Here is a 13,231-nt window from a genome sequence, read left to right on the forward strand (position 1 = left end):
TAAAACAAAATTCAATGTTAAACCTTTGCTCTATCAGTGATTGCATGATGAAAATCGCAGAACGTACCTGACTAACTCGTATTCAAAGTGACACAGAATGAACACTGATCAAAATAAACAAAACCTGTGAATCTAGCGTTCTTCAGTATGTCATAAGCTACCAGGAAAGTCCAAGGAAACCTAATTTAGACGCAAAATGGGCTAATTATCACCAAAATCCGGTTTCTAATCTTGCAGGCCTCGTATTTCATTTTACTTCAAAACTATCATACAAGGGTGTGTATCTCTTGAGGGATGTATGTAAGCAAGGGTAAACTAGCAAGCTGCGGCCCTTCAGAACAAAATTTTGGCCGTATGATCGAGTTACAAATTGCTTTTTGTGTGAAGGGCATTTTGCTAGGACCAACAAGCGTCACTTGCGACTTGCAGCGCTCTTGGGAAGGGTGCTCACAGATTTTGTAGTGCATCTACAAAATTGAACTAGTACCTGTTGTCCACTCATATTAACTTACTCTACAAAATCTGCAAGAATGAAAAGATTCCAATCTAGGCCTAGTTCTAGCAGGAAGTGCACCAGCTTCTTAATTAAGAAAATTAGAGAAAAATACCACAATTTTTTTTTTCTTCAGGAGCTTCCTCGACATTCCGCCAAAAAAATAAAATTCCAACACTTTTTGAGACGAGGTTAATATTTTCATGTCTTCAGACAGAAAAATGGTCTGGACTGTGAGTAATTTTAGTTACGTGTTAAACAAAAACAGAAAAATTGTTGAGTACACCAGACAGGGTGTCTACAGACTTGGAGAAAAAAAATTCTCTGACCAAAAATGATAAAAATTTCCGAACTTTTTACATCGACAATTCAACGCGTCAAACTGAAAATGAACAATTATTACCACTGATTTCGCTTTAACTGATACAAACATGCAAATCTTTTTTTCTCAGGCATTCTAACATCTAAAATTGCAATTCCTTACTGAGACTTATTCTCTGTTTACTATTCTGAGTGGACCGTTAAGCCCTAAACCGGAGTGAGGCTCACACACAATCAGTTTGATTGGGTGGGTAGCGCTGATGACATTTACAAACGAAAAAATAAGAGCTTAACAGTTGGGGAGCTTGCAGCTGACCACCAAGTTCTCTGCCAACCGATGAGAGGCATTTTTATTGGTTTTCTTGGTAAATTTAACCGAATTGAAAGTACAAACATTAAGGCACACATCGATAATAAGGTTTGGAAGTAAATTTGTCAACAGAAAATTCTCTACTGGATGCAAACCTTGACTTTCTTGAGGCAGCTTGAGGTTTGCCTTGATTTCTTCACCATAGCTTGTGTTTTAGTTACACTAATTCCTGCAAGGTAAACCTCAAGGACCTTCAGAAAATTGTGGTAATACCTCAACCTACCTTGAGTAAATCACGGCAAACCTGTAGCTATCTTAAGAGACTCAGGGTTCAGAGACAGCATCGGTGCCATCAGCGCTAGCTGCGTGCGGGAAACTATTACATGCTCCTAATAGAGCCTACTGTGCAGCCCAGCAGGCCAAGTGAACGCACCTTTTGAAAAAACTTCCAGTTTTATTCGTAAAATTCCCTGGGTTTCCTGGTTTTCCCTGATCTGTTGAAATTCCCTGACTTTTCCCGATTTCCCAGACCTTAAAACACCCTGATCAGAGCTATCCTGAGGTGGCATTCTGTCTACTTCTGGATGATTTGAGACATTTAATGACTATAGAACCAAAAATAATTGATAAAGCATCCTTATACCATGCATCGTAGGATTTTACCTACCTGAGAATCCCTCCCCCTTCAAATAAGGTTAGCTGCGACGGAAGATTTATAAATATCGATCAGTAAATTTTTAATTCCATGAGGAAGCTAAAAACTTGAGAAAATCTTATTTGAGGTTTTCACTTTCCAAAAGTAAGACATAATACTTTTCAGGGGTGCAGAAGATTTCAGCCCTTCATAATTTTACAAGCCCACATAATGACTTTTTTAAATTCGCTTTTCATAAGCTTTCTACAAAATTTTCTACAAATTCAAACTTTTTCTCAAGTTGAATTACAACCCTTGCGTGCAATCCAATGAGTTATAGAAGTTTTTCCTCAAATTGATACCCACTTGTCGGAATACTTTAATCTAAATAACTGTTTGATACTGGCAAAAACAGGATATCACATGAGGATGGTTCAACTGATAGATCATGAGGAAGCAGCAGAAGCGTGATGTCCTCAGGTGAAAGACTGAAATGGGTTTACCGATGGACAACTTTTATGATGCATCCCTCCTGGTCATTATCACGAAGTGAAAGGTTGTACAAATGAGAAAAGACATAAAACAGCAAAAACTGTTGAGAGATATCTTTAAAAAAATATCTCAAATGCAAGGATCCTTTATCAACTACTACTCCATAACTTCCAACTGTTTTTTTGTTTATTGAGGGTGAAGGAAGGACAAAGGAAGGTCTTCAGAACATAGAGACCTTTAACAATTTCTCTTTGAAGGATCAAATGGTACATGAAAGGCACACAAAAAACAAACTTGTGGATAAAAATTTACAGAATTGCAATTTCTTGGCGTCTCTTACGTTTTAATAGTACTGTCCTTACAGTATGGAGCGTAGAGACCTACGCTTTTCGTTCAAGAGGAGGGAGGATGAGGAAAGGTTTCCACATTCTTCAGTAGAGAGCAGAAAAAAGCTTAAGTTATACAAGAATGTCAAGAATAGTGCGATTTTCAGTTCCTTCACATTTACACAAACATTCCTCAACTTTACTTTTTCTTTCAGTTGGGCAAATAAAATGAGAGTATTGAAAGTTTAGAAAGCTTTCTTTATCTTCAGTTGAAAAGCTTGGGAGAAGTTGAACAGATATGAAGAAAAGCGTACATAGGCGGGGAGAGATATAAAAAACAGCGCAATTTTCAGCATTCTATGCTGCCACGGCTCCGTTGAAGGAAAGTTATATGAAAAGTGAATGTACATCTCCGATCTCTTCGGCATCTTCAAGTAGGGTAAAAATACTATGTTTTTAGCCAAAAATCGAAATGCGTTGTTCGAGCTCCTCAAAAGATATATCGACTTTTAGGTTTTTTTCTCAAAAAAATCACGAAATCGAAGAGATTTCCATTTTTTTCAGGAACAAATCTTATCGCAAACTAAAATCCAATTATACCGTTAAAAAGCTCTTGCTTTCAGCTTTCTAACGGTCTATAGGTTTTGTAATTTGGAGCAACTGGCCGCCTATAAACTGAATTTTACTGCAATCATTTCAAGGAATTTTCCGCCAACTCGGACGGCCGGTTCCCTTGCATTTATCTCGGCTGTTTTTGAAGTTAAGAAAAAAAACATGTACTCCGTTAGAAAGACCACACTCTCAGCTATCTATTGGTATAATAATTTTTGAATTTTGAGCAACTCAACGCCGGCACGTAGGAATTTTTCGAAACTATGTCCATAAACGAAGAAATACGGGTGGCTTCAGTCAAAGTCAATTTCTCGCCGCCCAAATGCACCAAAATGAAAAACTAACATGTCGTTAGAAAGCTAAAATCGTCAGCTTTCGAATGGTACCCTGGGTTTTTGTAGCGTTAAAAAATCTTGATTAAAAAACACGTCGGAGATGAAACCCTGTACTTTGACTACTCTTTTTTCTAGGGAGGCATCTCTTAATTTTTCCCCCGTCATTTTTGGGGAGAGTTTGGTCACTCTGAACATTACCTGGGAGTCCTGTGTCTCATATAACACATTATGAATCACACCTATCACAGTGAAAATTTATGGTTGCCAAATTTGGCCATTTATCATAGCTTTTCCAAAAACCCTCGCCAAAAAGGGGTGTTTTAAAGCCCCTTTTTGGATAACCGTGTTGGTCAACCGGCCCTAGGCCTCAAATGAAAGCTTATGGTAAGGCAAACTTCCAGGCAAAGTTTTAACTTGAAGTGACACTTCGTTTCGGCTGTACAATTAAGGCCGCACAGTTCCAATTGTTCATTTTTATATGCTAAAATCAAGGAATTTTCATCTCCGATGTAGAGTCGTGTTTTTTAATCAAGATTTTTTAACGCTACAAAAAACCAGGGTACCATTCGAAAGCTGACGATTTTAGCTTTCTAACGACATGTTAGTTTTTCATTTTGGTGCATTTGGGCGGCGAGAAATTGACTTTGACTGAAGCCACCCGTATTTCTTCGTTTATGGACATAGTTTCAAAAAATTCCTACGTGCCGGCGTTGAGTTGCTCAAAATTCAAAAATTATTATACCAATAGATAGCTGAGAGTGTGGTCTTTCTAACGGAGTACATGTTTTTTTTCTTAACTTCAAAAACAGCCGAGACATGGACCAAGAGAATAAATAAGGACCCCCAACTCCGGTTAGCGCTGACATCAGCGCTCCCTGGCAGAGGGTGTAGTGAACTGAACCGATGATTCGGTCTTCCTGTTTATATTTCCATGCACCACCTATTTAGGCTTATCACTCAGTAGTGCTCATAGAAGTTTCTAGATCCTCGTATCCTCGTGGTCGCCCTGCAGTTTTGAAGAGTTTAGTGTGAAAAGTTTCCCATTTTCATTTCAATCTTCGTCAGTCTTCGTGTACATAAACTGGTATTAATGTGAAGTGTTATTTCTAACCGTTTTACTCAGCAGCAACTGCTGTTGAGAAAACCAAAGGAAGTGTGTATGTAGTGTGCAGCAGGAATCAGGATTGTACTTTTAGCCGAAGGCGCCTCTCTGTTAAGTGAAATCTTTTTAGTGAGAAATAGTGTTGTACTGATAAAAATCAACTGAGTGTCACAAAATCAAAGATACTTGACTTCAAGCATTACCTTTAATTTGATTATTAGCAAGTCTCTTTGATTCTGCGTCAGAAGTTGACTGAATCATCTTTGCTCGTGTTTTGATAAGATACTTCAAATCAAAGTCTTTCGCATTGACCTCTGCCGAAGGTATGTATCTATACAATTTCATTAGTTTGCGAAAGTAAAATGTATTAAAGTATCTACACAAATAAATAAATCATAGATAAACAAAGAACATTGCATGGAATAACATACTATAGAGGTACGATCGTGGACCGCTGCGGCGTTAGTTCACCGCACCCTCTGCCAGGTTCGCTGCGAGCGCGCGTTAACGGTTTTTAACACAGGGTAGCATAGGGAGTTGGGAGTCCTTATTTATTCTATTGGTCCATGGCCGAGATAAATGCAAGGGAACCGGCCGTCCGAGTTGGCGGAAAATTCCTTGAAATGATTGCAGTAAAATTCAGTTTATAGGCGGCCAGTTGCTCCAAATTACAAAACCTATAGACCGTTAGAAAGCTGAAAGCAAGAGCTTTTTAACGGTATAATTGGATTTTAGTTTGCGATAAGATTTGTTCCTGAAAAAAATGGAAATCTCTTCGATTTCGTGATTTTTTTGAGAAAAAAACCTAAAAGTCGATATATCTTTTGAGGAGCTCGAACAACGCATTTCGATTTTTGGCTAAAAACATAGTATTTTTACCCTACTTGAAGATGCCGAAGAGATCGGAGATGTACATTCACTTTTCATATAACTTTCCTTCAACGGAGCCGTGGCTGTTCATATCCTCATTGAATCATCTTTCCACAGTGTTTTTTGACGTTTTTCATTAGGTAGAGAAGAAGGAAAGGTTTTAAGAACGAGCCTTCCTCACATTTTCACTGAATTTGCCAACTAGCACCTCTGTTTTATGTTAAAAATTCAACATGTTCTGAGATAAAAGTTTTTCATTATGTCTCTTGCAACATATGAGAGATGGATTTAGTTATCATGTTTAAACAATAGTTCAATTATTATTTACCATGCTGTGAGGAGGTGTGGGCTGCGCTGGAGGAATAGCCGGCACAGAATGGGGTGTTGACGAGTCGTGAGGTGTTGTGGTAGAATGGGCCTGCTGAACTGGTAAACTTCCTGGGGTTGAAGCTGCATAGTATCTAGTCAAACAGGAATGGCAGCATTAATGTTAATGTTACTACAGCCTACCTCAATGCTAAAAACGGAGAAACCGACACCTTAACTGCATTGCTTCATAAATGGGTGTGTAGTGAAACTGCTATGACTCAGTGCCTAAACAAGTCCACAATCCGCCTAAGTCAGTAGAATTGCTTGATCTCGTTTATCACCCATAGAGCATAAAGTATAGAAAGTCGGGATGACTTGGTATTACTGAGCTCAAAACCACAGCCGGATAAGTCAGGAACACCCCAAAGCCCTAGATGATTTTATCTATTTCAAGTATACAACTTGCTATGTGCAGGCCCTTTTGTCCCTCAGCATCCTGAGCCCCAAAGCACTAATCTGACCCTTTTTAGAGTCCTATCAGCTCAGTGCAAGTACATCATTCCAACTCAAAAAGATAAAATTCTTTTAACTTGTTTCAATTCCAATTTCCCGAACGTTTTCTGGTAACTTGATGATCTGAGCTCCATTTTCTGCAAACATACAGGGTGTTCGAAAAGTCCCCCCCCCCCAACTTTTGACCTGATTGAGATGGTGATTTGAACCTTGGAGGACGTTTCTAGGTCAAAGGGAGGAACTTTGTCACCCCCCCGACAATTTTCAGGGGGCCTCCATTGGGGCAGTAACACCCCAACTTTTACTTACTTACTTACTAACGGCGCTACAGCCCTGGGTGGGCTTTGGCCTCCATAACAATTCCTCTCCACATCCCTCTATCTTTGATTTTTGCACTCCATCCTTTTATTTGCATACACCCTAACTTTTACTTCCAATAAAAAGACTCTATGAGTAGTGCCTCGTCTGCAAGAGTATGAAAAAAGAAAATTGTTCGCACAAACCCGCAGTCAATATGTCAAACCCTTTCAAAATGACGGCTGGTTAAATTTCAGAATGGCCGAAAATTGGAACCTAGGTTTTTTGTCGCTGGATTTGCCTATGAAACTCACCCTGAAACAACCCTTTCGTGTGATATTTTAACACAAAAACAACAAATTAGACATTAGATTTTTATAAAAACTCAAAATTTAACTTAAAACAACAAAGGGCCAAAAATTGTTTTTTTAAACATCTACTTTTAAAGAACGACCATAATAATTGCATAATTTGGGACCGCAGGGATTTTTCTGAAACCAGGCCCTAACAATACCTTGTGATACCCTTAAACTCAGGTCAAATTTTAGCTGGAGTATACAAACGGTTTTTGAGTAATGAGGGGGCAAAGTTGCCAACTCGCCAACATTCTTGACAGCATTTTAACAGCAAAAAGGCGGGAAAAACGGACAAAAAAGTTACAATTTTGATCGGTTTTGGCAGTAAATGTTCTTCTTGGGCCCCCGTGCACATGACTGGGTTCAGTTTCAACAATTTTGGCCGCACAGTAGTCCATAATGGGAGGGAATCGAGGACAAATCAGAATTCTTTGGATTAAGAACTTTCACTCATTTGTTATCCACGTACTGTCTGGTGTACCTGAAGGTACCACAGATGATCTTGAGGATCTCCTGTTCCTAACTTTTATTAATGGCATTGTTAAGGTTGTGAAACTCTCGAAATATTTACTCTTTACTGAAGATTGGAAGCTGTATCCACATATTGTGTCAATTTTCCACGTCTGGAGGTTGAATTCTGACATGAATAATGTTGTAAACTGGTTTGACGTCAATGGTTTAGTTGTTCATGTCAAGAGATCGAAAGAGCCTTATGCAAAAACGGCTTTTTTTGCCCCCCCCCCCCCTCTGGCATTTCTTCAGACTTTGTTAATTGATTAGTAGTACTTGAGCGCTTCTTTTCCCAAATTCTCAGACCCCCAAAAAATTTTGCAGAGGCGCTAGGGGGGATGGAAGGCAAAACCTGAGACCCTTGATACCTCTCGAACGAGGAAAGATATAAAGGTGCGATTCGTATAAAAACTCGTCTAAAATTGCATACTTAATGATTTAAAAGGTCGAAATCCGGAAATCACATTTTTAAGTCAACATGTGTGTCTTTTTCCAGTTTTTGGGTCTAGAAAATTTCTTGTAAGCAAAGAACTTACAAAGATCTCAATTTTTTATTTGAACCAAAACCAGTTCTTAAAATTGTTCGTCTTTTTCTGCATCCAGCGAGTGGTCCATTAAGCTGAGGAACCGAACAGTTCCAGAGTTATGAGCGATTGAAGTTTCCGCCCAACACGGGCCGATCTATTTTCGTGCGCTAAACAGCCGGATTTGACCGTTATTAAATCAGATTGAATGTTCTAACCGTGCAAAATGCATTTTGAGGGACTCTTGAGGGTCGCCGAGTTCAGAAATTACAGATACTTCCAAAAAATTCCCTTGATTAAAATGATAGCCCTGTACAGGCCCACTGAGCGGCCGGTCGACGCTTGGTGGGCCTCTAAAATAGCGTTACAGAGCTGTAATTTTGAAAAAGAGAATTTTTTGGAAGTATCTGTAATTTCTGAACTCGGCGACCCTCAAGAGTCCATCAAAGAGCATTTTGCACGGTTAGAACATTCAATCTGATTTAATAACGGTCAAAGCCGACTTTTCTAGCGCGCGAAAATCGGTCGGCCCGCGTTGGGCGGAAACTTCAATCGCTCATAACTCCAAAACCGTTTGGTTCTCCAGCTTAATGGACCACTCGTTGGATTCCGAAAAAGACGAACAATTTAAGAAACTGGTTTCGGTTCAAATAACAAATTGAGATCTTTGTAATTTCTTCGCTTACAAGAAATTTTCTAGACCCAAAAACTAGAAAAAGACACATATGTTGACTTAAAAAAGTGATTTCGGGATTTCGACCTTTAAAATCGTAAAGTATGCAATTTTAGACGATTTTTTGTACGAACCACACCTTGATATCTTTCTTCCTTCTAGAGATATGAAGGTTCACAGGTTTTGCCTTCCATGCCTCCCCAAAATTTTTTGGGGGTCTGAAAAGAACCCCGCACCTTCCTTATGGGAAATCTCCCCCAGTCAAACGCGATGCCGCTTGGATATGTTGCTCAGCTCGTCAATCTGATCAAAAGCTCTATGGGGCCCAAAGAGATCCCATGTGCGGTTTTCGAAATATTCGCCGTTTTATGTGCGTAAACGGAGATTTCGCGCGCTCCCGCCGGAAGCCATACCAGTGTGCGGCGCCACTCGCGCCCTTCCCTTCCAGTCCTCTCCGACCCCTCTCCGCTGCCCCGCCACCCATACCTTGGCTCCTCAACCGCTCCAACTCCGACGCTCACGAGGCTGCGCCCATTATTACCGGACCGCGCCCGCACGCCGTCTTCTTACGCGGCCTCTCCTTCGGCCATGTCGCCTCTTTTTCTCATCGATCCTTTCTCTAAGTCTTCAAAAACGATTAAGAAGTCCATTTTTACTAAACATGATAATGCTAATAACACAAATAATACAAAAAGAGAGGAAAAAAAAATGATAATCCATGCGAAAGTACGTAGGAGAGTTGGAGTGCCTAAGAGACGTTAAATAAAACAAACTTTTTTTTTATTTTCTTCCCTCTTCCTTTCTTTCTTTTTTTTCTTCATTTTTCTCATGTGGAAGCAGTGAAAGTAACTTCTGTTGGAAGATGATGTTGATGTTTTTTTTTTTCTTTCTTTCTTTCTTTCAATAATGACGTGGCGGAGGTTGAGGGTAATTAGTCGGCTGACGATGCCCAAGTAGGAATTAAGTTTGCTTTAGTCTTGACTTAGCTGAACCGCACCAATGGAGGAGGAGAGAGGGATCATTAAAAACTGAACTCTAGGAAGAGAGATGTCCATTTATGCGTAAATGGTCACATTTTAAGTCGCTCCAACTTGCAGCACCACCTTATCAGCCATCTTATTATCTGCTGATCGTATCCTCTAATCAGAATGTACATCCAAGACGAACTCCAAAGAGATGATGAAAAAGAGTTGCAGCAGGCTGATTATTTTCCGCGTCGATATTGAAATCGTTACGTTAACGCCGTCGTTAGCGGCAAAATTATAATCGAGCGATTATTTCACTCCGCGCCGATCGTTAAACCGTGGCGGGATATTTGAGTCCGTCGATAAGTTAAAGGTTGCTCCACGGCAACCTCTAAGCTAACGATTCGCGGCAAGCTAACCTAACCTAAAAAAATACCCGCGTGACGTCAAGAAAAGAGATGTGTTGTTTTCAACTTACGCCGCCGCGCAGTTGGAGCGCTGCTTGTATCATAAACGCTCTCTGATTGGTTGATTATTATCTCTCACGTCGGCAACGTTGGGATCCCAGATCGCTAACTTAACGACGGTAACTTATCGAATGATGAATAACGATCAGCGGAATTCGATGTAAATAATCACTCGGCTAAAGAACGTCGTTAGAATTCAGTCGTTATCCGTGAGTCGTTAACTTATCGACTCGGATATCGACGCGGAAAATAATCAGCCTTCAGGTCGATCGTAACATTCATGCGCGTACGCGGCTTTTTTGCGAGTACGAGTTTACGATCGGCGATCAGAACCCTCGACCTTCGAAAGTTACTTAGGGATTTTCTTGCAATGGTCTTCCAGCCGCATCTTTAATGTCTTTTTTATGGAACCTGGAGAAAACTCGTACTAACAAAAAGCCGCGTACGCGCATGAATGTTACGGTCGACCTGCAACTCTTTTTCATCATCTCTATGGAGTTCGTCTTGGATGTACGATCTGATTAGAGGATACGATCAGCAGATAATAAGATGGCTGATAAGGTGGTGCTGCAAGTTGGAGCGACTTAAGATGTGACCATTTACGCATAAATGGACATCTCTCTTCCTAGAGTTCAGTTTTTAATGATCCCTCTCTCCTCCTCCATTGGTGCGGTTCAGCTAAGTCAAGACTAAAGCAAACTTAATTCCTACTTGGGCATCGTCAGCCGACTAATTACCCTCAACCTCCGCCACGTCATTATTGAAAGAAAGAAAGAAAGAAAAAAAAAACATCAACATCATCTTCCAACAGAAGTTACTTTCACTGCTTCCACATGAGAAAAATGAAGAAAAAAAAGAAAGAAAGGAAGAGGGAAGAAAATAAAAAAAAAGTTTGTTTTATTTAACGTCTCTTAGGCACTCCATCTCTCCTACGTACTTTCGCATGGATTATCATTTGTTTTTCCTCTCTTTTTGTATTATTTGTGTTATTAGCATTATCATGTTTAGTAAAAATGGACTTCTTAATCGTTTTTGAAGACTTAGAGAAAGGATCGATGAGAAAAAGAGGCGACATGGCCGAAGGAGAGGCCGCGTAAGAAGACGGCGTGCGGGCGCGGTCCGGTAATAATGGGCGCAGCCTCGTGAGCGTCGGAGTTGGAGTGATAGAGGAGCCAAGGTATGGGCGGCGGGGCAGCGGAGAGTGGTTGGGAGGGAAGGGCACGAGCGGCGCCGCACAATGGTATGGCTTCCGGCGGGAGCGCGCGAAACCTCCGTTTACGCACATAAAACGGCGAATATCTCGAAAACCGCACATGGGATCTCTTTGGGCCCCATAGAGCTTTTGATCAGAATGACGAGCTGAGCAACATATCCAAGCGGCATCGCGTTTGACTGGGGGAGATTTCCCATAAGGAAGGGTCGGGGTTCTTTGGGAGAAGAAGTGCTCAAGTATGAGTAATCAATGGACAAAGTCTGAAGAAATTCCAGAGGGGGGCGAAAAAAGCCGTTTTTGCATAGAGCTCTGTGTTATTTTCTCCAAATTGGACGCCCCTTTATTTGACCACAGAGTAAATGACACCTCCATACATCAATGCTCATCTATTAAGGACTTAGGTGTATTTCTTTGTTCTAAGTTGACTTTAGCCCAGCATATAGATTCTGTTGTCTCGAGAGCATAAAGAAAGCTCTACTTCATTCGCAGGAGATCCATGCGCTTCTGTAGTGTTTGGACTTTTGTATCTTCATATGCCGCACTTGTTAAACCCATCCTAATGTATGTGTTATGAGTAATCTAGTCAAACCGGGTAATGTCGACATTACCCGGGTAATGTCGGCAATAATTGACATTACCCAAGTAGTTTTGGTTAGGTTAGGTTAGGTTATAATACCTGGCATCCCACCCCTCAGTCGTCAGGGAGGGCCGCAGACGGGACCGGCTGGACCTAACCTAACCTAACCTAACCAAAACGGCCTGGGTAATGTCAATTATTGCCGCCATTACCCGGGTAATGTCGACATTACCCGGTTTGACTAGATTACCCGTAGCATATGCATCCCAAATATGGTCCCCATCTGTTCAAGTCCTGTCAAATAAGCTCAAGGGTGTTCAACATCTTTTTCTCAGAATGGCCTCATGGAGAACTGACCTTGCTCTTTCTCACCTAGACCATGATTATGGTGACATCAGTAATGTTTTGCATATTAGTAACCTTAATTCGAGAGCCGAGAATTCTTCATGTTTCTTTTCAAATTGTTCAATAATTTTATTGATTGCTCTTAATTAGTTAAGTTGATTCATCTTCACGTTCCTGGTCGGGTCCTAAGAAGGGGTGGGGCACTCTTCAGCATTTTTCATGATCATAGCAACTGCCGTAACCTCTAACCTACAGTTACGTTGAGGGACCTGGGTAATTGCTGCAATGATTCATATGATCTGTTTGATGTCCCAATTTCTTTTTTCAAGAGCCAGGCCAAGGACGCTTCATTTGTGTTCAACCAATTTCAACTACTTTCTGTCATCTTGTTTGCTTTGTTATTCTCTTTTATTACTGTCGTTTTCATTCTACTGGTCTTCATCTTACCGTCTTCTCACTACCTTTGAATTGTTGTGCTTTTGGTAATTAGGTTCGCCTGTTGTAAATAAAGAAAATAAAATAACATTCTTTGTCAAACTTTTTAAAAAAGGATCTCCTCATAAAAGGATAAAAAATTGGTCTCCTGCAGAGTTCATGGCTAAGTATGTTCTTAATGATCCTGAATGCATAAAATTATGTTCAGCTTAACAAATTTTCACCGCGCAGTGATCCAGAATGAGGGAGTTTAAGAATACTTAAAATCCTCAGTCAAACTTTTTGAAAATGATGAAAACCTGTTGGTCTCCTGCAGAGTTCAGATCCTGAGGAAATCCTTGTACGTAGTTTGTTTGAATTATTGTTGTATGTCAGACCATATTGTTCACAGAACTTTGTTATTGATTAGATTTTGTAGCATTATTTCATTCATACAGGGTGTTCCAAAAGTCCAGCCCCCCCTCCTCTAACTTTTGAACGGTTCGAGATAGAAAAATGAAACTTTGGGAATGTTCATATCTCAAAGGGGACCATCTTTTAGGGGGGAGGGGT

General features: G+C 40.4%; 1 protein-coding gene across 8 annotated transcripts in view; it reads right to left on the reverse strand.

Annotated features, from left to right (window-relative positions):
* CtBP (C-terminal binding protein) overlaps positions 1-13,231 on the reverse strand; it is a 139,316-nt gene that overhangs the window by 22,732 nt on the left and 103,353 nt on the right. For all 8 annotated transcript variants that reach the window (XR_011899998.1, XR_002009683.2, XM_019054485.2 and 5 more), the window contains one exon: positions 5,824-5,956. Coding sequence is in view for 6 of the 8 variants with exons in the window: in XM_019054485.2 (XP_018910030.1) it covers positions 5,824-5,956 (133 nt within the window). In the remaining 2 variants the exon portion in view is untranslated. The remainder of the gene's footprint in view (positions 1-5,823; positions 5,957-13,231) is intronic.

Source organism: Bemisia tabaci, chromosome 1 (genome assembly GCF_918797505.1).
Source record: "Bemisia tabaci chromosome 1, PGI_BMITA_v3".
NCBI lineage: Eukaryota > Metazoa > Arthropoda > Insecta > Hemiptera > Aleyrodidae > Bemisia > Bemisia tabaci.